The sequence below is a fragment of the Eleutherodactylus coqui genome, chromosome 3 (genome assembly GCF_035609145.1).
Source record: "Eleutherodactylus coqui strain aEleCoq1 chromosome 3, aEleCoq1.hap1, whole genome shotgun sequence".
In the NCBI taxonomy this organism is placed as follows: domain Eukaryota; kingdom Metazoa; phylum Chordata; class Amphibia; order Anura; family Eleutherodactylidae; genus Eleutherodactylus; species Eleutherodactylus coqui.
In genome coordinates this window covers 125897086-125919922 of record NC_089839.1, presented here as the reverse complement: position 1 = coordinate 125919922, position 22837 = coordinate 125897086, and the positions used below count along the sequence as shown (strand labels likewise).

General features: G+C 46.5%; 1 protein-coding gene across 4 annotated transcripts in view; it reads right to left on the bottom strand.

Annotated features, from left to right (window-relative positions):
• The window catches only part of SCAF8 (SR-related CTD associated factor 8), a 585772-nt gene that overhangs the window by 438396 nt on the left and 124539 nt on the right, over positions 1 to 22837 (bottom strand). For all 4 annotated transcript variants that reach the window (XM_066596059.1, XM_066596058.1, XM_066596057.1 and 1 more), the window contains 7 exons: positions 21024 to 21217; positions 19278 to 19378; positions 17000 to 17113; positions 7859 to 8015; positions 7295 to 7452; positions 6238 to 6382; positions 692 to 760 (listed from right to left, as the gene is read on the bottom strand). In XM_066596059.1, coding sequence (XP_066452156.1) covers positions 692 to 760; positions 6238 to 6382; positions 7295 to 7452; positions 7859 to 8015; positions 17000 to 17113; positions 19278 to 19378; positions 21024 to 21217 — 938 coding nt within the window. The remainder of the gene's footprint in view (positions 1 to 691; positions 761 to 6237; positions 6383 to 7294; positions 7453 to 7858; positions 8016 to 16999; positions 17114 to 19277; positions 19379 to 21023; positions 21218 to 22837) is intronic.

Below are 22837 nucleotides of genomic sequence, written 5' to 3'. Positions count from 1 at the left end.
GAAGGTGGCAAAATAATAGTAGCCCAATTGTATTCACACACTAAATTGGATAATTACACCGAGTCAGTAAAGGCCCATTTAGACTGGACGAATGTCGGGCAAACGATGCCTGACACTCATCCCCGCACATACTCGCTCTAATGCTGCTGCACAGGAGCTAATATCACTGGCTCACAGCAGGGAGGCTGGAGGAGATTTCTCTCCTCGCGCTCCCCCGCCCTTCTCCATTGACTTAATATAGCATCCCTTTAGTACTGAACGGCTGCTTTTTACACTGAGCGGTCAGCTCATCGTCCATCATCTATGCAGCAGAAACGATGGACGATGGACGATGAGCTGATTGCTCATCGCTCAGTGTAAATAGCAGCCATTCAGTACTGAACGGCCACTATGTTAAGTTAATGGGGAGTGGCAGGAGAGCGCGAGGAGAGAAATCTCTTGCAGCAATCCCGCCTCTCTGCTGGCCACTGAGTGAGCCAGTGCTACTAGTTGGGACGAAAGTTGGCCATCAATTGCCCGACATTCGCCCCGTCTAAATGGATCTTTAAACGTCATTCTCTCGAGCCATTAGTAGTAGATAAATGTCCAGACATTTTAGATTAATGCTATTTATTTTGCAAAAGCTGTTGTCACTTTGATATTCTTCACAAACATCTACAGTATACGGCATATATAATACAGCTTTACTCACCTGTAGGAATAGCTGAGCTCATAGCAGGTGGAGGAATAGCGGGTGGTGGAACAGATGGAGGTATAAAGCCTGTAAGGAAAATTGAAACACGCAATAATATCCATTTTCAGGTGCCACAAAGCAGATCATAGATATAGCAGAAGTACTTGTATATTAACCCCTTAAGGACATGGGTTTTTTTCCCCCCATTTTCAGTTTTTCCTCCCCCCTTTTAAAAAAAATCACAACACTTTACGGATTTATCCATTGACATGGCTGTATGAGGGCTTGTTTTTTGTGGGACCAGTTGTATTTACAATGGTAGTATTTAATGTACCATATAATTTACTGAAAACGGTAAAAAATTCTCAGTGGAATGAAATGGAAAAAAACCTAAATTCTGCCATCTTTAGGTACATCTTGTTTCTATGCCTTACACACTGCTCAAAAATGGGCTAATAACTTTATTCTATGATACCAAATTTATGATAGGCCGCCCCTTGAGGTAATTCCAAGTAGCCGTGATTAGTGTCCCGACGTCCTTATAACGTATCTGCCTCGCATAGTATTCTATTGGAGATGGCTACCCCGGGACTAGGTGCAATATCAGTGCCTATCAGGACAAACAAATCAAGACTCAACTCAGACTTGTATATACAGGGATATATGTGTTCTCAATAGATGGCATTTGGGCAGTTAATTTTGCCTCACCATCTGGCATACTAACTAAACCCTCTATATCAAATTAAGTAAAATCACCTTTGAGGTTTATTGGGGTCTCTAATGATCTGTGACATCCAGAGAAACGCGTAGGACCATTCTACACACTCTATCTTTATAATCTACGAGCTATGGTTGAGAGTCATTCCACCATATCGTCCTCAAGGGATTAACCCCTTAGTGACGGCCCCATTGCCTTTTTACGTCCTAGCTAAGTGGGCTTTAATCCTAGAGGACATAAAAACATACATCCTCTTTGGATTAATAAATGCCCTCTTAACTGAGGACGTGACAGCTCCATGCTGTTGGTGCCCGCAGGTAGCCGACAGCATGGAGCTGTCATCCTGGGCTGCGGGCAGTCCCCCACAGCTATGCGATCGGCGCTATTCAATGGATAGCGCCGATCGCAATAAAGTTAAAAAAAAGTTAAAAAAAAAATTAGATATTCAGCTGCCCTGAGTGTTCAATTACTCACCCGCCTTGACAGAGGTGTCCCGCGGTGCAATGGCCCTCCGGGACCCGTCGCCGCTCTTCTGCGCATGCACGCCAGACGTATGACATAACACGCATGCGCAGAAGGCCGGGAGCCCCGGCAAATTTAAAATCTTCTGGCTCCCAGCTCTTGAAGGTAGCCGGGAACCAGATGTCACCAGAGACCGCGATGAGCAGTCCCCGGGTCCGTAATCGCCGTTATCCAATAAATAGAGGCGATTGCGAAGAAGTTAAAAAAAGTTTTAAAAAGTGCCAGTTTCACCTCTCCTCATGGATCCGATCCATGAGGGGAGGTGAAAATACTCACCTCGGGTCCTCCGCGATGTCCTGGTCTCCCGGGACCCGAAGTCCCCTTCTGCGCATACACGCCAGATGATTGACATATGAGTGCAGAGGGGGGCTCGAGCCCTGGGAAATCCAATGGATAACAGTGATCATTTAAAGTAAAAAAAAAAAAAAGGCGTAAAAAAGTTTTAAAAAGTAATGGTGAAAAGGTAGTGATCTACCTTAGGCCGGTCTCGCATGACCGAATAAAAAATTACAGATTCTGCATGCGTCTGATCCGCGGTAATACGTGGATCAATCGCATTGGATTATAGAATTCCGCTCACATTAGTGGGTCGGAATTGCGTAATCCACTTGCAGAAAACAGAACGCAGCAGGTTCTATTTTACTGTGGATATCCGTGACATAGAGCCCATTGTGCTCCATGGTTGCGGATATACTCGTGGCCCATACACAACAACATTGTGTACAGGCTGCGGGTACCCGTGTCATCGCTAAGCGACGGTGCGGGAAATACAAAGAAAAAAAAGCTGTACTGCGCATGACTGCCCTTGTCAGTACGCAGTTATGCGCAGTACATTACATGTCCATACAGAGCCCCACGGCCGGGCTCACAGCTGGAATCCGCTGTGGGCCTCCGTAAGTGGATTCCACATAAGGCCGTGTGAGCCCGGCGTTATTTAGACTGCGACCTGTAATACGTAATTTACAAGAAGCTCCGGGAACGCTCGCCTTCCTGCAGTTCCAGGAGCAGCTTGTTAAGCGCCTTATGTTTGACACCGCCGCACCTCATCAAGCTTACGAAGCCTCACAGAGCGCCACTTTTTACACCCTATTCCTGCCGATCAAGAAATACCCCACAAAAGGCATGAGAGGAGGGGGATACCCGGTTTTATTGCCCCATGTGCCCATCCCAACCAGCCTCCGTAATTACCAGTCTTCGGAAATACCACACAATTCACATTATTACTTTTATCTAAGATTAAGGCCTCATGTCCACGGGGAAAATCAGATCCGCTGCAGATTCTCCATGGAGAATCTGCAGCGGGTCCCTCCTGCCCCGCGGACATGGGCGCTGAAAATAGCAATTTAAAAGCATTTACCTATCCGTAGCGGGCGGGGACGCTCTGCTCTTCCTCACGGCCGGATCTTCATTTTCGGCCTGCGGATGAATTCCTCACGCCGGCGGCACGTCGTCGACGTGCCGCGCGCATGCGCCGGGCACATCCGCCGAGCCGAAGCAAGGGAGATGCGGCCGTGAGGAAGAGAAGACCTTCAGCGCCCGCTCCGGGTGAGTAATTCTTTTAAATTCCTATTTTTGGTCTCCCGCGGATCAGGACGGCTTCCATAGGCTTCAATAGAAGCCCGCGGGAGCCGTCCCCGCGGGAGACCCGCATGAAAATGGAGCATGGTCCAGATTTTTTCATGCTCCATTTTTTTTAAAATCTCTTTTATTGACCATCCGCGGGTATTTATCTACCCGCGGGTGGTCAATGCATCCCTATGGGGTGCGGATCCGCGCGCGGGAGATCCGCTGCGGATCCTAAATCATATTTTCCCCGTGGACATGAGCCCTTAGGGAACGCTAAAAATCGTGGGGGGGGGGGGGGGATTTTTAAGGTGTCAATTTTTATTCCGTGCAAGTGAGCAACGGGGCCTGGAATTTATTCAGTTGTGCCCTGCAATCCAATGGGTGTTCCCTGCATTATAGGCCTTGCCATGTGTCCTGTAAGTAGATTAGAGCCACAATGGGTATGTTTCTGAACACGGGACAAACGGGGGTATGCATTTTGGGGTGAACGTCTTCATTCCTATGTATACTGTACAAAAAAAATGTTTTAAAAAATTGACAAAATTGCCAAAAAAATGAAACTCGTAATTTTTTCCATCTGCTTTGCTTAGATTCATTCAAATACTGTGGGGTCAAAATACGCAGTACACCCGTAGATGGATTCATTGAGGGGTCTAGTTTTCAAAATGGGGTCATTTGTTGGGGTTCTTTATTGTTTTGGCCGCTCAATGGCTCTACAAGTGGACGATGGGGCCTGGAATTTATTCTGTTGTACCCTAAAATCCATGGGTGCTCCTTCCATTATAGGCCTAGCCATGTGTCCTGTAAGCAGATTGGGGGCACAACGGATATGTTTCTAAACACAGGACAAACAGGGGTATCCATTGTGGGGTGAAAGTCTTGATTTATACGTGTACTGTACAAAAAAAACACAGTTTTTAATTTGATACAACTGCCAAAAAAATGAAAATTGTAATTTTTTTCCTACTGCTTTGCTTACATTTATTTCAAAACTGTAGGGTAAAAATAGGCAGTACACTCCTTGATGAATTCATTAAGGGGTCTAGTTTTCAATATGGGGTCATTTATTGGGGTTCTCTGTCCTTTTGGCCGCTCAAGGGCTCTACAAGTGGGCAATGGGGCCTAAATCACCTTCATGCTAAATTTCTGTTCTGAAAGCCACCACCTACTCCTTACATTTTGTGCCCCGCTGTGCATCCAAACATAAGATTAGGGCCACAATGGGTATGTCTCTGAACACGGGAGAAACAGGGGTATCAATTTTGGGGTGTCAATCCTCATTTTCATGTGCACTATAGGAAAAAAATATGTCTTTAAAATGACATATTTGCAAAAATATGAAATTTTATTTTTTCTCCTCTAAATTGAACTAATTCCTGAAAAAAAACAGTGGGGTCAAAATACTAATGACAGTGAATACATTAAGGGGTGTAGTGTTTAAAATAGGGTCGTTTGGGTGGGTATCTATCATTCTGACACTCATGAGACTTTGCAAACTTGGCTTGCTGTAAGAAAACAAAGTGTTCCTCAAAATGCTGAAAAGTAATGCTAAATTTGTACGTCATCTATATGGTTAAAAAAAACAAAACATTTTTCAAATGCGTATTCAGAATAAAGTAAACAGATGGAAATATATAGCCTATCAAAAATTTGTACAGTATGTTTGCACATATTTGAGATATTATAGTTGAAAATGTGAAAAAATGACAATTTTTTCAAAATTTTTCCAATATTGGTACTTTTAATAAATATACACAAATTATATCGGTCAATTTTTACCACCTAAATGAAGTACAACATGTGGCGAAAAAACAATGTCAGAATCACTGGGATATGCAAAACCTTTACGGAGTTATTGTATGTTGAGTGACATGTCAGATTTCCAAAATTTGGCTCTGTCACTAAGGCGCAAACAGGCTTCGTTACTGAGGGGTTAAATTTACACCACGAAATATATAAGACTTTATATTAAAGGTATATTAAGTACCTAAAAAGTGTTGCCTTCTTTAGTACTAAGAATCAATTCAACCCCTTTCCGCTATAGGATGTACAGCTACGTCCTATGGAGTTGGGGTATGTATGAAGAGAGAACATGTGGCTATCTCTCTTCACACATCTTGGGTGCAGGCTGTATATTACAGCCGACACCCGGCGTAAACAGCTGCAATCGGCCACGTGGCTGTTAACCCTTTAAATGTCGCTGTCAGTTCTGATAGCGGTATTTAAATCCCCCAAATGATGTTCCCCAAAATATAATTAAAAGTGATCAGAAAGTCGTATATATTCCAAAATGGTACCAATGGAAAATACAGGACGTCCCACAAAAAATTAGCCTTTGCACAACTATGTCGATGAAAAAATAAAAAATATATTGCACGTAGAAGATGGCAGCAGAAAATATTTTTTAAAAATGAAATGTCTTTGAAAAAAAATAAAAGTAGTAAAGTAAAAAAAATATTTCCCACTAACCAACAGATGAGTGGTTATCTCACCATTAACTGAGCGGATTGATTTTGTGTTATTTGAGTTCATGTTTCTGTCTTGGTAACCTATAAATGTTTTTTAATATACTTCAATAAATATTGGTTTAGGGAGTCTAGTCTGTGAAGGGTATATGATTTTGTAGACTACTTCTGCCTCAGTGAAAAGGGTGTATAATGGCTATTCAATTTTTATGCCATTCCCTACTATGGGGAAATTTATTTTTAAACATTGAAAATCCCTTTAAACAAAACCTGTACTCTCAAATTATATTTACCTGGAGGTGGCTGAGAAGGGTTAAAACCAGCACGCATGAAAGGAGGAGGTGGAAGAGCAGAGTAGCCTGGTGGTGGCACAGACATGGACACAGGAAAAGCAGGTGGCACCAAGCTTACAGCTGGTACAGTTGGTGTCACAGGAATCTGTTTATAACATATTTAAAAAGGAGAACAAATGTACATTCCTCCTCAGATGAACTAAGCAAAAACATAACTAAATTATTAGAACAAGCGAGAAATAACATTCACAGGCAATTCAGTGTGGCAGGGCAAGCACATACTGCTAATACACCGTTCTAAGGTGTCTTTACATAGGGCAATTATAGCCTAAATTCTTGCTGGAAACAGGGAATTCGGGCAATAACTGTCATGTGTATATGCAGCCGCCAACAGGGCACTGAGTGAGAAATCCTTCAACTGTTGGAGTCACTTGGTTCTTACCACAACTAAAAACCAAGTGACTATTGGGCTGTGTAAACAGGAGCCACTCAATCTTGGGGTGTCTCATGTATACTTTGAATGGGAGTGAGTAGCTGGAACAATCCCCAACTATCGCTCCTGTGTAATATCCCATTTAGATGGGACGAGAGTTGTCTAAACGACTGCACAAGCGCTGACATCACCACTTAGGTCGTTACCGCTCAAGAAGTGTTTAGACAGGTAGAGAACACCGCTGCATCATGGGCTTCTCACTCAGAGCTTTACCTTCTATGAATCATAGAATTGTGGAACGCTGAGCAAAGAGCATTTACACAGAGCGAGAAGCCAGCGATTCAGCAATATTTTTTATGCTGACTGAAAGTGAGAGATAACGAGAAAAGAATGAATAGTGAAGCATTTTTTTTGCATTTACACAGGACGATTATAGCTTTATTTTGTTCGTTTGAATGAATTTTGAGTGATAATCGTTCTGTATAAATGGCCCTTAAGGCACAGGAGTGACAGTCGGGTGGTAGCCCCTGGAATGGCTGACAGTTGTCCCATATAGAGGAACCTTTACTAATTGTCAGACACAATGAAGTAGCTAATGATCAGAACAATATTTGTTTTAATTACCTGAAGCATTGCAACTGGCGGGTTATAAGCCTCTGTCTGTGTTGTTATTATTGAGCTTTTTGGAACAATTGGACTCTGCACCGTACTAGCAGGAACAGGAGTGTGTGCAGGCGGCTCCTTTACTGCAACAGGCTCTGTGTTTCTTTGCCTTTGCCATTCTACAATGTACAAAAGGTATCTGCTTAACAAAGATTCATCTTAACACAGTATATAGGTCTTATTACAAACCAGAGGCTGCTGAAACTTTTTGCTAGCCAAAAGATTAAATCTGTGACTGTTCAAGTTCACGTTAGTCAAGGGCACCTTTTTTAAGCGGTGTTCCCCCCTCTTGGTCCGTTGTCATGCTCTACTAAAATTTGTTATTTACCAGAAGGGATAATGAAGTGGAAGACGCTGACAGGGTACTAATACATAATTTTAGTAGGGTGGGCACGAATACGTAATTTTAATTGAAAACATGTAGCTCCATGATCACAATCTTTTATCTTTAGTTCTAGAAAGATCACATAAACTAATTCAGAACATATTTTCTAAAAAAAAAAAAGCCTTGAATATTTTTACTACCATTATTAACAGTCTCCTGATCAATCATTCCACCTTCCGCAAAGTCATCTAAATCATCCAACTTTACTTTCTCCCACGGTATATAAGTGACGCCAAGATCAACATCCCAGAACTGCTTGTACTCCGTTTTCACTCCTTTATTTAAAGCCCAAGCGATCTAAAGTAATGAAACAATTAACAACATTTAGGAATCTATCAAGACATTTCCTATTCATATATATAATCCTTTCATATGGAAGTGTTGTATGCATCTTATTGCAATACTTTTTCGAGCCATAAAGACCACCTCGTTAAGGAAAATGCGAGTATGGTGTTGCCGTTGTTCTTCAGTTAGCAATCCCAACAAACAAACCTCTGGGGTGTGTGGAAGTAGCATATCCTTTAGAAGACTAATACCCCATTTACACTGACAGATGATCGTTCAAAAGTCGCTCAAACGACAGTTTGAGTGACAGTTTTAAGCAATTATCTTTGCATACTTTATAGTGGCTAATTAGCTACTATACAGCTATGCAGGAGCAGTGGGACACCGCCGCTATCTCTAGACAAAAACTACAGCTGCTTTGCATAAGAAAACAGCTGTAGTATTCTCTGTGCTTACAGCCCAGGCTCCACTGTGAATTCACAGCAGGACACAGGCACAGAGAATCTTATCAGTGTAGTTGGCTGTTAACAGCCTGCTCCACGGATAACAGCTGATCGCTCAATTCTAGCAAGCTAGAATTCAGCGATCAACGACTCGTGCACGAAGTCAGTGCATTTAGACAGAACGAGAATCAATCAAAAGATTCTTTTGAGCGAATTTTGAGTGACTGTCATTGTGTCTAAATCAGCCTTAAGGAGGTTAGAGACCTCCACCCAAAAAGACTGAGTAGAAGGGAAACTCCATAGTAAATGGATAAAACGGATATTTTTGGTATAACTTACCGTAAAATCTCTTTCTCGTCACGTTCACTGGGGGACACAGCCAGACCATGGGATATAGCCACTGCCACTAGGAGGCGACACTAAGCAAAAGTGTTAGCTCCTCCCACCAGGCTATATCCCCCCTGCAGGCACTCAGCTAATTAGTTTGTATGCAAGCAGTAGGAACAGCCAGTGGGAGTACACAAGAAAATTATTTACATTTTAACGTAAACCAAAAGGAAAGACATACCAGTCTTCTGGATATATATTACGTCATCTGACCCGAGACCAAAGGGCTCAGCCCTGCTATCTATAAAGAAATGAATCTTTGGGAGGGTGCTGTGTCCCCCAATGAACGTGACGAGAAAGAGATTTTACGGTAAGTTATACCAAAAATATCCGTTTCTCGTTCCTATTATTGGGGGACCCAGCCAGACCATGGGACGTTCAAAAGCAGTCCCGAAAATAAAAAGGGTGGGAATTACCCAGAAAAAAGGTCCCCAGCAGTCAGGGGATGGCCGCCTGTAGAACCTTCCTACCCAGGGCGGCGTCCGCTGATGCATATGTATGGACCCTATAAAATTTAGCAAATGTATGCAGGGACGTCCAGCTGCCTTACATACTTGTAACGCTGAGGCTCCATGCTGAACCGCCCAGGAAGCCCCCACCATCCTTGTAGAGTGGGCCGTTATCCGGAATGGTGGTGACTTCACCTTGGCTCGATAAGACCCTGTCACTAGCGTCCGAATCCACCTTGAGATGGTCACCTTTGAGGCCGCAGAACCCTTACGCGGCCCTTCCGGGATTACGAACAGCGTCTCTGTCTTCCGGAAGTCTTTGGTCCTTGCCGCATAAATTTGCAAAGCCCTTACCAAATCCAGTCGGTGCAGCGCTCTCTCCCTCACATGTCCCGGTGCCGGGCAAAAAGATGGAAGCACAATATCTTCATTGAGGTGAAATGCTGATACTACCTTTGGTAGGAAACCCGGAATTGGTCTCAGCACCACCTTGTCTTGGTCAAAAGTCAAAAAGGGGGGTTCGACTGATAGTGCAGCTAATTCGGATACCCTCCGTATTGATGTGATCGCCACCAAAAAAGACCACTTTCCAGCATAGCAGTCTCAGGGGGTACCTTCCTGAGTGGCTCAAAAGGGTGTGATAGTAAAGCATCCAGCACCAAGTTCAGATCCCATGCCGGAGTAGGTGGCCTGAACGGGGGTGACGTATGTGCAACCCCTTGAAGAAAAGTCCGCACTGCCAACCTATTAGCGATTGGTCTCTGGAAAAGAACTGAAAGAGCCAATACTTGTCCTCTTAGTGAACCTAGTTTCAGCCCTAATTCTAGTCCCACCTGTAGGAAAGCTAGAATGTTTGCTAGTGAGAACCGCATGGGATGTATATGGCGTTCTTCACACCAGCTTAAGAAGCGTTTCCAGACGCGATAATAAATTGTTGATGATGTCGGCTCCCTGGCTTGGACCATAGGTCGGATAACTGCTTCCGAGAATCCCCGTTTCTTCAATATTGCGGTCTCAACGGCCAGGCCGTCAAACAAAGCGACTTTGAATTCGGGTGGAAGATTGGTCCTTGTGATAGCAGATCCTCCGGTTCTGGGAGTGGCCACGGAGCGTCGGCCAGCATCTCGATTATGTCTGGATACCATGCTCGCCTCGGCCAATCCGGAGCCACCAGGATTGCTGGTCCTCCTTACTTCTTGATCTTCTTTAGTATTCTTGAAATGAGAGGAAGAGGAGGAAATACGTACGGTAGTCTGAAGTCTGCCCACGAGATCAGTAAGGCGTCCACGGCTACCGCCTGATGGTCTCTTGAACGTGCCACGAAGGGGAGAACCCTGTAATTTAGTCTGGAAGCCATCATATCTACATCCGGAGTGCCCCAGCGCTGACTTATCGATTGAAAGACCTCCGGGTGCAGCTGCCACTCGCTGGGGTCCACTGTCTTTCGACTGAGAAAATCTGCTACCCAGTTTTCTACCCCTGGGATGTGAACTGCCGATATGGACTCTAGATGTTTCTCCGCCCAGTTGAGTATGCCAGATACTTCCATCATTGCTCTTGCACTTCTTGTGCCCCCCTGCCGATTGACGTATGCCACTGCCGTAGCATTGTCCGCCTGGACTTTCACATCCTCTCTGTTGAGCCGTGGATGGAAATACTGTAGTGCCCGTCGGATGGCTCGCAGCTCCAGTACGTTTATCGGCAGTCTTGCTCGTCCTGTGACCACACCCCCTGGGTGGAGTGTCCCTCCAAAGTTCCGCCCCAACCATAACGACTGGCGTCCGTGGTCAGTATCCTCCACTGTCCCGGAAACAGTGACCGACCCCCTTGGATCTTCCTGAGACTCGTCCACCATCTCAGGGCAAGGCGAACCTTTGGTGTCACGGAGATTTGCTGGTCTAACGTCCACTGCGACCTGTTCCAGTGTGCCAGAATGAAATGTTGAAACTCCCTGGAATGGAACTGTGTGAATGGTATAGCTTCGAAGGAGGCTACCATCATGCCCAGTACTCTCATGCAATACCTGATGGTCGTCTGTCTCCCCTGAAGTAGTGGACGCACCTTGTTGACCAGTGTTACTGCTTTCGCCTGCTTTCTTGGTGTTGAATACCATCCCCAGAAATTCCAACTGTTGAGTTGGTACTAGACAAGATTTTTCGTGGTTTATGACCCAACCGTATTCCTCCAAAGTCTGAAGCGTGATTCGCAGACTCTCCAAATTGCCTTCCTGGTCTGGAGCCTTCACCAGAATGTCATCCAGGTAAGGGATGGCTATCACCCCCCTCGCATGGAGTAGTGCCATTACCGCTGCCAGCACCTTTGTAAAGACTCTCGGGGACGTCGAGAGCCTGAACGGCACCGCTACAAATTGGTAATGGCTCCCCTGGATCTCGAAGCGCAAAAACTGCTGGTGAAATTCGCGAATCGGAATATGCAGGTACGCGTCCCTGATGTCCACTGACGCCAGGAACTCCCCCGGTTTCATGGACGCTATTACCGACTTGAGGGACTCCATCCTGAAATGTCTTGCTTTGACGTAATGATTTAGTCTTCTTAGGTCGAGGACCGGTCTGACCCTGCCATCCTTCTTGGGGACTATGAAGAGATTCGAATAAAAACCCCTTCCGCACTGACAGAATGGCACCAGCACCACTACTCCCTGCGCCAATAGTTGTCTTATTGCCTGGTGCAGCTGTGTTGCCTTCCCTGGGTCCTTCGGTACCCTGGACCTGAGAAACTGCTCCCATGGAAATGTTGCGAATTCGATGGCATACCCTCGTGATACGACCTTCTGTACCCAGGCGTCAGTCACGTGGGCTAACCATACAACCTGGAACAGGAAGAGCCTGCCCCCCACCCTGTGAATAGCGGGTGGGGGAAGACCCTCATGCTGATACTCCTGTCCTTGCGCCCCTGGGTGCCTTGGAGCGAGCTTGCCAGGCCGGCCTGGTCTTAATGGAAGAATTCTTCCTCTGCTCTGCTGGGGCCCTTCTTGACTGAGCCCACTGACCTGTTGTGGGCCGGGATGTAAACTGCTGAAAGGAACGAAAAAAGGATTTCTTCCTAGATGGCGCTTTTCTTGACCTTCCAGCCCCTTGCGGAAGTGACGTACTCTTCCCGCCTGTGGCGTTCTTGATTAGATCGTCGAGCTTTGGGCCAAACAATCTCTTGCTCTCAAAAGGTTGTTTCGTCAGAACTGCCTTAGATGATGCATCTGTTGACCAGCTTTTCAGCCATAGCATCCTCCGTGTAGCCAAGGACGCTGCCGATGTGCGTGCAACAAATTTGGCTGCATCCAAACTCGCCGCGCAGACGAATTTTCCTGCCTGAATGATATTTTCAGTGACGTCCAGCAGCTCACTGGGCGGGGCGGCTGCCAGAATATCCTTGCGCAGCTGTTTTGCCCATGCCACCGACGCCTTGCTCACCCAGGCCGAAGCAAAGGTGGGTTGCAAAGCAGTGCCTATCGCTTGAAAAGTTGTCTTTGCCAATGCATCAAGCTTCCTGTCCTGCACGTCGGTTAGAACCGCCACCTCGGCTGAAGGTAACGCTGTGCTCTTTGATAAGCGTGATACTGGCGGGTCTACCACCGGAGGTACCAACCACTTTTTGACTAGATCCTCTGAGAAAGGATACGCAATGTCCCAGGATTTACCTGGCTGCCTGAAGCGTTTGTCCGGACTCTCCCATTCTTTCCCCAGGACTTCCTCAAAATCCTGATGGAAAGGAAACGTTTGGCGAATGCGCTTTTGCCGTTTAAATGATACAGTAGACTGTGGTACCTCGACCGGAGTCTCGGATACCTGCAGCGTGTCCTTAACTGCCACCACCAAGCTGTCCATTAAAGTGGCCAGCTTGGACACCTGTTCATCATCTAGGTCTGACAGTGATGACACAGCGGACCCTTCCTCCTCCTCCAGACCGCTACTACCCCCCGAAAAATCGTGCAGAGGCTGATCCTGGTCTGCAGCTTGATATGCTGAGGAGCATGAGGCCCGTGAGGGATCCGGATGGGATCTAACCAACCTCCCTGTATGCCGAGACTGCTTAGAAGCTTCCCTGGACCTATGGTACGTCCGTGATGCTTCCCTGGAACCATGCGGAGCGTGAAAAGACTCTCTAGAGTGTTGCGACCTCGAAGATCTGGACGATCTTCTGTACCGACGAGACCTGTGAGAAACCCTTTCAGAGCTGCGGGATCTCCGCCTCTTGTGCGACCTTCCCCGCGAACGCTCCGGGGAGGACACCTCCGAATCGGATTCCAAACGGCGCAATATCACTGCCGACGAGCTGGCTAGTCCTGACACTGCCGCGGCCAGTGATCTAGCCCATTCAGGCTCGATTACCTGCTCTACAGGGGCGGCGGGGGGGGGCACCAGGGTCCCTGGAGCCGATCGCACTGGGTTACAGGCTACACAGCGGGATTCCGCCTGACCACTTGGGAACTTAGCGCTGCATAACGTGCACGCATAGTATTTTGCCCTCCCCATAGCCTGACTGGAACCAGGGTCAGACATGACGCAATCCACACACCTATAGATAACCGCAAGGGAGTGGTGGGGATATGGGTAGGGTATCTCCGTATACTGCTGAAAGCGAGTACCCGCAGGGGGAAAAAACACAGGGGAGAGCTGCCTTGGCAGGGCTTACCCCGTCCTGCGGTTGTCCTGGCCCAGCTGGAGCTTCTGGGTCCTGGCGGCCTTCTCTGTGGTATAAAAACTGGAAGCTGCCGCCACTGGAGACTGCCGCCGCTGGAGACTGCCGCTGCAGGTGACTGTCGCTGCAGGTGACCGACCGATGCTGCTGACTGACTGCTGCTTGCCAGAAGTTGCTTGCGGTTTGAAGGAAAAACTGCTGCAGTTCAATGGCAGGAAGTGGAGCTGCTCTCTTAGCAAGTAGTTCCTGCAAGAGCTACTGTGAGCGGCCATCTTCTTTGCTGGCCACCTCCTTAAATGTCCCGCGCGGCCGGGGTGGGCGTGGCCTGCCCCGGAAGCCCGGACGCGTCACCGGAAGTGCCGAGTGCACCACACTAATGTGTCCCTCACTCTGCAGCTTGCTCCCTGTCTAACAGCCGCGATTATATGTGTACCACCGCCTGCACAAGCAGCAGTCAGCCGCAGTTGCCCACAGCCATACCTTCCTACGGTCGCAGCATCCACCCCCTCCCAGCCCTGGCCGGTAAGCACCCAGCCCCAGAAGGGGCTATCTGGATAGAGAGGGGAGAGGGGGGCAAACATACATGCACTGAACTTTGGTAGAGGAGAGAGGAGGAGAGATATAAAGAGACGGAGGGAATGCACCTGAAATCCTTTCCTCCCCATGACCTTCCCTGAAGGGGTTCTTGGCAGCCGACCGCAGCCTTGGAGGGAGGTTTGAAGTTCCGTTCCCTTCTCTCCTTCTGCACTCCAGTAGTGTTCCCCCCTGCGCTCGCCGTCCAAGAGGGGCGCTGCTCCAGAGGGGGGAACCCTATTGCTGGCGGGCAACGACGCCAATGCACATTGGCAGGGTCGTGCCACCTTTTCTTCGCTGGGTAGGGCGCCGCAGAGTGGCGGAGACACCATCTGCCTGCGCCCTCCCCGGGAGGACAGGAAAGCCAGGGAAAAGCCCCGACTCCCCGTATTCCCGTTCATCAAGTCCTCCTGGACCTGACCTGTCTGCCTCCTTGCAGACACTAAGCTAAAAACTAATTAGCTGAGTGCCTGCAGGGGGAATATAGCCTGGTGGGAGGAGCTAACACTTTTGCTTAGTGTCGCCTCCTAGTGGCAGTGGTTACACCCCATGGTCTGGCTGGGTCCCCCAATGATACGGACGAGAAATTTGCATTAGCTGTAGGACATTGATGACATTGTGGAGTAGGAACTTTTTTCCATTTTGAAAACTCGACTTGGGGTATGATAACACTGATGTAGAACATATAGTCGAATAAGCCTATAATTAGCTGCTGGTGCGACCGACCTATATAAGGATATAGCTGTGATCAAGTCCTCATCAGTGAGGAAAGGAATGAGTTCCCTCCATTTGTCCACGAGACCCAGGCGTACATAAGCCAGTTTAGATTGAATACAATGGGTATTCAAAGTAGAAATCAGCCCCTTAGACACCTGTGTGCACAGAATACCTATTAGTGGGTATGTAGATATGAGCCAGTGGGGCTCAGGAAATTGAGCATGAAGCGCAACGCTAAGCTGCAAAAAATCTATAAAAACTGGGTCTGGGAATCTGATGCGTTAGTTGTAATTGTTCAAAAGAGACAAAACAAGATCTTTGTACTTTCTGTAAAATCTCTTTCTATACATAATTTGACGTGAGATTTCCTCACACAAAGGAGGATAGTAAGGAGTTCACTGTGTTGAAGTAAGTTTGTGGTCCTACAGTTTCTGTGTCCGTGACCGTAAAGGAATTTGGGAAGGACTATCATTTTAACTACATTAATTCTTCCTGGAGGAAGAGCACCCAGACTTTACATTTAGTTTGTAGAGTAGGAAGTAATGGGGCTATATTCATGTAGTAGCTATAAATAGGGTCTCTAGACATATTAACCCCTTCAGTGGCACGTCTGGAAATTTTCCAGGACTAGCTCCACTGCGCATAGTGACATAGCCTGGAAGATTTCCGAGCTAGGTTTTACCATGGGGGTATTAAAAGAGAGGCTGTGGCGAGTGGGCGAGAGCCGGAGTCTGGAGAAGAGGCAGCGGCGGAAGCAGGAGACCCGGCACCAGGAGGAGGACCAGGTCTTCTGCATCCAGCTGTTCCCCGCTAGCAGCGCCCGGCTGTTATACAGATGAGCGCTCCAACCAGGGTATGGAGAACACAGCTGGACCGCTCTGTTCTTCATACCCCGCCTGTCATCAGGAAGCGGGATACAGCAGAAACAATAGTATCAGCTGTATCCCACTGTGAATTCCTGAAAACTGATCGCTGATCTTTCAACATGATCAGTTTTCAGGAATTCACAGAATTCACATGAAATTCACGGAATTCACATGAAAGATCAGCGATGGCTTAACGAAAACTGAATGATGTCAGTGCAGTTAGACACAACGATTAATCGCTCAAAAGACGGCCTTGAGCGATTTTTGAGCAAAAATCGTTGTGTCTAAAAGGGCCTTAAGCCCTGCCTGGCCATCAGACATACGGTACCACAACCTAAGGCTGGGTTCACACGGGATGGATTTGCTGCAGAATTCTTGCGGATAGGCCGCACTGAAAATCCGCTGGAAATCCACAGCTGCAGGTTTTGGAGCGGCTTCGACGCATGCATTTCCGCTGCGGAAATAGAGAGGAGAGAGGCTGCTGCGGAGAAAAAAAAAAAAAGAATTGACATGCTGCGTATTTAATTTCCACGGCGTACGTCCGTTTACGCACCGTTTGTCCGCGACAGATTGGTTGCAGCGTGTGCAAAATCTTGTCTACTTTGCTGGCTAATCCTGGGATTAGGAGCCGCGAGCAGAATTTCCATGCAGCCAATGAGTTGAGCAAATGAGTTGGTTACATCATCACCAGTTCGCCCGCGCTCGGGCTGCCTGTTTAGACTGCTCAGTTCTCACATTCCTATGAACAATCAGGAATTAAATTGCAGGATGGGTGAACGAGTCGGTGCTGATATTTATAAACTGAACAATGAGCGAGACCCTTAAGATTTGCTGTTCAGTCATTTGCTAGTCTTAAGGGAATCGGCGGGGAAAAAAATTAAGATCTAAATAATCAGAAAGTGTACCTTGATAATTTTAGATCCAATCTTACAAGAGCCTGAACTCAGCTTCTGAAGAGCTCGGAAAGCATCTTGCCTGTGGACCATGCAAACATACGCACAACCACGGGGAGGAATCATCTGTTGAGGCAAATTAATGGTGAAAGTAATAAATCCAGATAATTTATTAAACAGTAAAATGTTCTTTTTTTGCATTGCTGAACTAATAAGGTTGGAATATTTTGTATCATGGGAAGGTGTACAGGGATCCTCTTTAATTCCATCCATGTACTCTAATGATAATAGCAGTTCCAGAATACTCCTTGAGACTAATGCTGGTTTACATTGGACAACAGCTAGCTAAATGACTGCACGGGCGGAAAACGTCACCGCTAAGGTTGTTGGCGCTCGTGCACAGCGTTTAGACTGGCAGATCTCCGCTGACTATCGCTGGCTTCTAGCTCAGCGCTTCACATTGTATGTGAAGCATTTACATGCAGCGAGAAGTCAGCGAACCAGCGATTATTTTTATGCTGATCGAAAGTAAGCATAAGCGAAAGGTAAATAAACGATTATTGCGCCTTTTCATTGCGCAATAATTGTCCCATGTAAATGGCTCTTTAGCTTCCTTTATAAGCTGACAGCCAATTAACATTCCATCTACTTCTATACTGCAGTCAATGTGATTGGTCAAGCCATTAATGAACAAATGCTCTTTCTTCAGATCCGTCCGTGAAGCTGGACTGAAGGCTTGGTTTTCAGACCTTCTCTTTCCTCTTCAGAACCTTCTTACCAGCGAATTTATGACCCAACCAAAGATATACTTTGTTGTAGTTATATATTAGCTGCTAAGAAGGTTCAGGAGATTAGATAGCAGAGGGAAACTAAAGGGGTTGTCCGGCCATAAACATTAGGTCTCATTACTTCTGTTTGCCCAATACAATGCACTTTGTAATATACATTGTGCATTGTAAATTAGGCAAACAGAAGTTATTCACTTACCTTTTGGAGTGCCCCCCCCTGTGTTGCTCCTCGGTTGCCATTGGTTCCGACAAGTCTCTTGTCCTCTTCTTGCCGGGCCAGCTCCAGGTGTTCTCTGCACGGGGACGCGCTTCTTCAACTCCGCGCATGCGCAGTAGATCTTCTTCTGCCGGCTGCTTCAGGAAGCTCTGGTCTGTCTGCAGGGGACGCGCGGCCGCGGGATCTTCAGCTGACAGGTAAGGGGAGTGGAGGAGGGGGAGTGGAGTGGAGTGCCGGTCTCTCACGGGGGAGGGGTGCTGCGAGCTGTCAGTAGTCAGGGGTGGGGGTGGGGAGGTGTAGGGGTGACAGACCTGTCAGTCAGTAGTCCCGGGATGGGGGTGAGGGGGAAGGTGGGGGAGCTGCTGGTCGGAGCTGTCAGCCAGTGGGGGGGGGGGGGGGGGGGGAGGAGGATGCTGCTGGTCGGAGCTGTCAGCCAGTGTGGGGGGGGGGGGGGGGAGGATGCTACTGGTCGGAGCTGTCAGCTGTTGGCTTGCGGGGGGGGGGGGGGGGGCCTCTGCTGGTCGGAGCTGTCAGCTGGTGGCTTGCGGGGGTGGGGGGGCACTGGAGGGGGGACACTGTGGGGTGCATGTGTGGAGGGGGCTGGGTGTGTGTCAGTCATGTTTGGTGCTTTCACTTTCAATAGCTGAGGATCGCGATTCTCTGCTATTGAAAGTGCTGCTACAGATCACGATCCTGCTAGAGCTGTGACAGCTGTTAGCAGGAGATTCCTTCATCTCCTCAGCATGTCCCCTCATCACTGGACACTGTGACAGTATCCAGTGATGAGGGGACATGCCAGGGAGATGAAGGAATCTCCTGTTACAGTTGTCACAGCTCTAGCAGCAGATCGCACTGCTCTCCCTGCCCTTTCATTGCTCTGAATGGGGCCGGACGGCTGCCGGCTCTATTCAAAGCAGTGAAGCGTGCGTCTGCATTATGACGCCGTTCCTCCAGTCATGTGACCGGTGTCATCGGGAGCGCGCACGCTGAGGAGAGAGAGGCAGCAGTGCATCATGGGAACTACCCAGCGGCGCCATCTTTGAAGAATTCTTCAGGCAAACTTTATAAAGGGAAGAAAAGGAATGAAAAGTTAAGCAGAATATCGATTTTTATGGGAAAGGCTGTTGTGTGTGATGCTTCTACTCCACAGGGCATTAATGGGGGGGAAAAAAATCAGTTTGGGTGGCGGACAACCCCTTAAGCTATCCAATGTCAGCAACAAATCTGATAGGAATGCCTTCAATTGCTCAAAAATATTGCATCCAAATAAAAATGGTCTACTTACATTGATAGATTCAATTTGTCCAAATTCTTCAAATACGTTGGTCAGATCTTGCTGGGTTGCCTTTTTGTCAACTTGCCCCACCCATAATGTTGTGCTGCACACTGAGAAATAAGAAAAAAAATGTTTTTTATTAACGCGTTAACCAGCAGCTAATTTTCAGGCTTTCACTTTGTTATTTGTCATACTCTCCTTTCAAGAGCCATAACTTTTTTTTATTTTTCTGTTGACATAAATAACCACATGAGTGCTTATTTTGCAGGACTAGTTGTATTTTTTAATGGTACCATTTAACATATTGTATAATAAAACTTTTACTAATTTAAGTGAGGTGAAATAAAAAAAAATCAATTATGCTACTTTTTTTTGTTGGGGGGGTTTTCTTTCATGTTGTTCATGATGCAGTAAAAATGACATTAACTTTATTCTACAGCTCGGTACAATTAGGATATCAGATTTATAGATGGTTTGTTAATTTTTGCTATTTTTAAAAAAGTAAAAACCTTTAAAAAATAAATAAAAGGGAAAAAATTTTTCCCTATATTATGAGACCATAAACTTTTTCATCTTCCTGTCAACAAGGCTGTGTGACAGCTTGCTTTTTGTTGGACAAAACATAGTTTTTATTGCTACCAGTTTCGGGTAAATATTGGTTTTTGATCACTTTTTATTCCTTTTTTGGGAGATTGGTGGGGGTGAGTTTACAAAAAATTCTGGCTCGTTGTGTTTACAAATATGTATATATAATACGGTTTGTTTTTCTACAGTATTTACCATGTGGGATAAATACTGCAATATGTAAATATTTTGTCCCTTATGAGCGTGGACTTGGTGATGCCAATCATGTTTCTTTTTTTTTTTTAATTTAGATTTTTTGTGGGGAGAATGGGAAAAAGTGTATTCTATTTTAATTTTTATATTTTTAGAAAGTTTATTTAATTTAGTTTTATGTTTCTTCTTAGTTCCCTTAGGGAACTTGAGATCATATTTTGTAGTTTTAATGTAAGCCTTTCAAACCTTCCTAAGCTTAATATACTTATTTAAGTATACATGTCATCCTTGGGAGCCCTCACTGGGGACCAGTGATTGCATGGCAACCACTGACACCCAGCAACTGCATGTTGGGGTCCCGATGGATGGCCAGAGAAGAAGCTCCTCCCTAGTGCCGCTTTCACATGGCCCGAGGAAATCGCTCTTTAGAATGGAGTCATACACATGAGCAATTTTCTCCTGAATTGCGAGAAAAAATTGCGGCATGTCCTCGGAGCGCCTCACATCGCCCATTGTTTTCAATGGGGCCAGCAAAGCATCGCGTGGTGTGTGAGGTGCATGCGAGTGCAACGCAAGGTTTCCTATCGTTCACTACTTCCCTGAAGTGACGTGAGGCGATTTTAACACAAAAGCGCCTCACATTCACAGGGAGATTACATGTTGGTGAGCGTGATATCAGGTCGTGTTTCACAGCCTCATATCGCACTCGCCTGTGTGAAATTAGTCTGACGGCTTACATCCCGCGGTCAACATTAACCATACATATAAACTGCAAAACAGCCACAATTTGAGCCGGCTCAAACTGAGACACAGCCACCACCTGCTGGATGTGAAGAAAGACGCGCTCCTGAGTCCACCTCATACCCAACCCACACCGCTGTGACATACATGTATATCACAGAGGATGAACAGTTTAATCATCACCAATGTTAACGATCAAGTGAATACATAAAATATTGAAGTTTGTTTCCGACATACCACTAAGAGTTTTGGATCGAATAGGAGGTAAGCCTTTTTTCAGTCGTTCTTTCTCTCGCTCTCGCGCTCTTCTCTCACTTGAGTATGACCTTGAAGTCTTACGTTTTCTTTCCCTTGACCTTGAACGAGAACGTTTTCTATGCTTGCGCTTTCTGGATCCAGATCTGGATCTAGAACGTCTTTTCCGGGGTGATCTTTGCAATTATTAACATAAGGGAAAAACACAAAGTAATTTACTGATGTGTAAATTTGAATAAAACGTCTAAACTTTGCTTTCTATCGACTGACAGGATACTGAAGCAGTCTTATGGAAATGGAGCCAGCATAGTAGACACACTAGGAAACATCTGCACCAAAACTTGACACTTAGCAAATATACTTGCCAAGAGCCTTAATATTTAAAGGGAACCTGTCTCCTCCCTATGACACCATAAACTAAGTAATGCCACAAAAAATAACAGAAGTGACTGCATGTATGTGCAAAAATCTCATAAATTCCATCACTAACAGCAACGTTTCAACCCATAAGGCCTGAGATGATTGAGGCCAGCTTCACACGAACTGATTCCTATTGCGGAATCTAAGATTGACGTCTGTGCGGAGGATCAGCAACAAATCGCACATATTGAAAGATATGTACTTTTGCTCACACTCAGGGATACGAGTCTTGTAATCTGCAAGCAGTGGAAAAAATATCACAGCATGCTCTATTTTGCTTCGGACAGCCTCCATTGAAGTCAATGGAGGCCGTCAGACCCGTAGCCCATACGCAATCAACATTGCATATGGGCTTCGGATACCCACGTCATCGCTTAGCACTAGTGCAGGAAATACAAATATTGTGGAAAAAAATTGTACTGTGCATGACTGCTGGTGAGTTGCTGCAGTCATCCACAATACAGAAATCCCAGCGGTCGCCATCCGGCTTTAGAGTCGAAATGCGCAGCGGGATCCTGCATGCAGAATCCGACACCATCATATGAAGTTGGCCTGAGCAAGACCTTATGGGTCGAAACGTTGCTGTTAGTGATGGAGGCATAAAACGGATATTTTTGGTATAACTTACCGTAAAATCTCTTTCTCGTTGCGTTCATTGGGGGACACAGCCTAGACCATGGTATATAGCCACTGCCACTAGGAGGCAACACTAAGCACAAAGTGTTAGCTCCTCCCACCAGCTATATTCCCCCTGCAGGCACTCAGCTAATCAGTCTGTATGCAAGCAGTAGGAGTAGCCAGCGGGAGTACGACATCAAACAATACATTTTATAGACACCAAACATATAATGTTTTGGACTAATTTTCTGCCATAAATGACTGAAGAACAGAAAGTTCCAGCAACCGCTCTTTAAAAAAAAAGGGGTGGGTGCTGTGTCCCCCAATGAACGCGACGAGAAACAGATTTTATGGTAAGTTATACCAAAACTATCCGTTTCTCGTCCGTATCATTGGGGGCCACAGCCTAGACCATGGGACGTCCACAAGCAGTCCCGAAAAAGGTTTACAAGGTTGGTCCAAGAGATCAATGGACCGCCGCCTGCAAAATCTTCCGGCCGAGAGCGGCGTCTGATGATGCAGACGTGTGGACTTTATAGAATTTTGAGAACGTATGTAAGGAGGTCCAAGTGGCTGCCTTGCATACCTGTAGTGCCGAGGCCCCGTGTCGAACTGCCAAAGAGGCCCCCACCGCCAGCGTGGAGTGGGCCGTAATCCGAAACGGCGGCGAGCGCCCTGAAGCGCGATATGCCTCCGCTATCAAGGATCTTATCCATTTTGATATGGTTACCTTTGAGGTTGCCGAGTCCTTCCGGGGC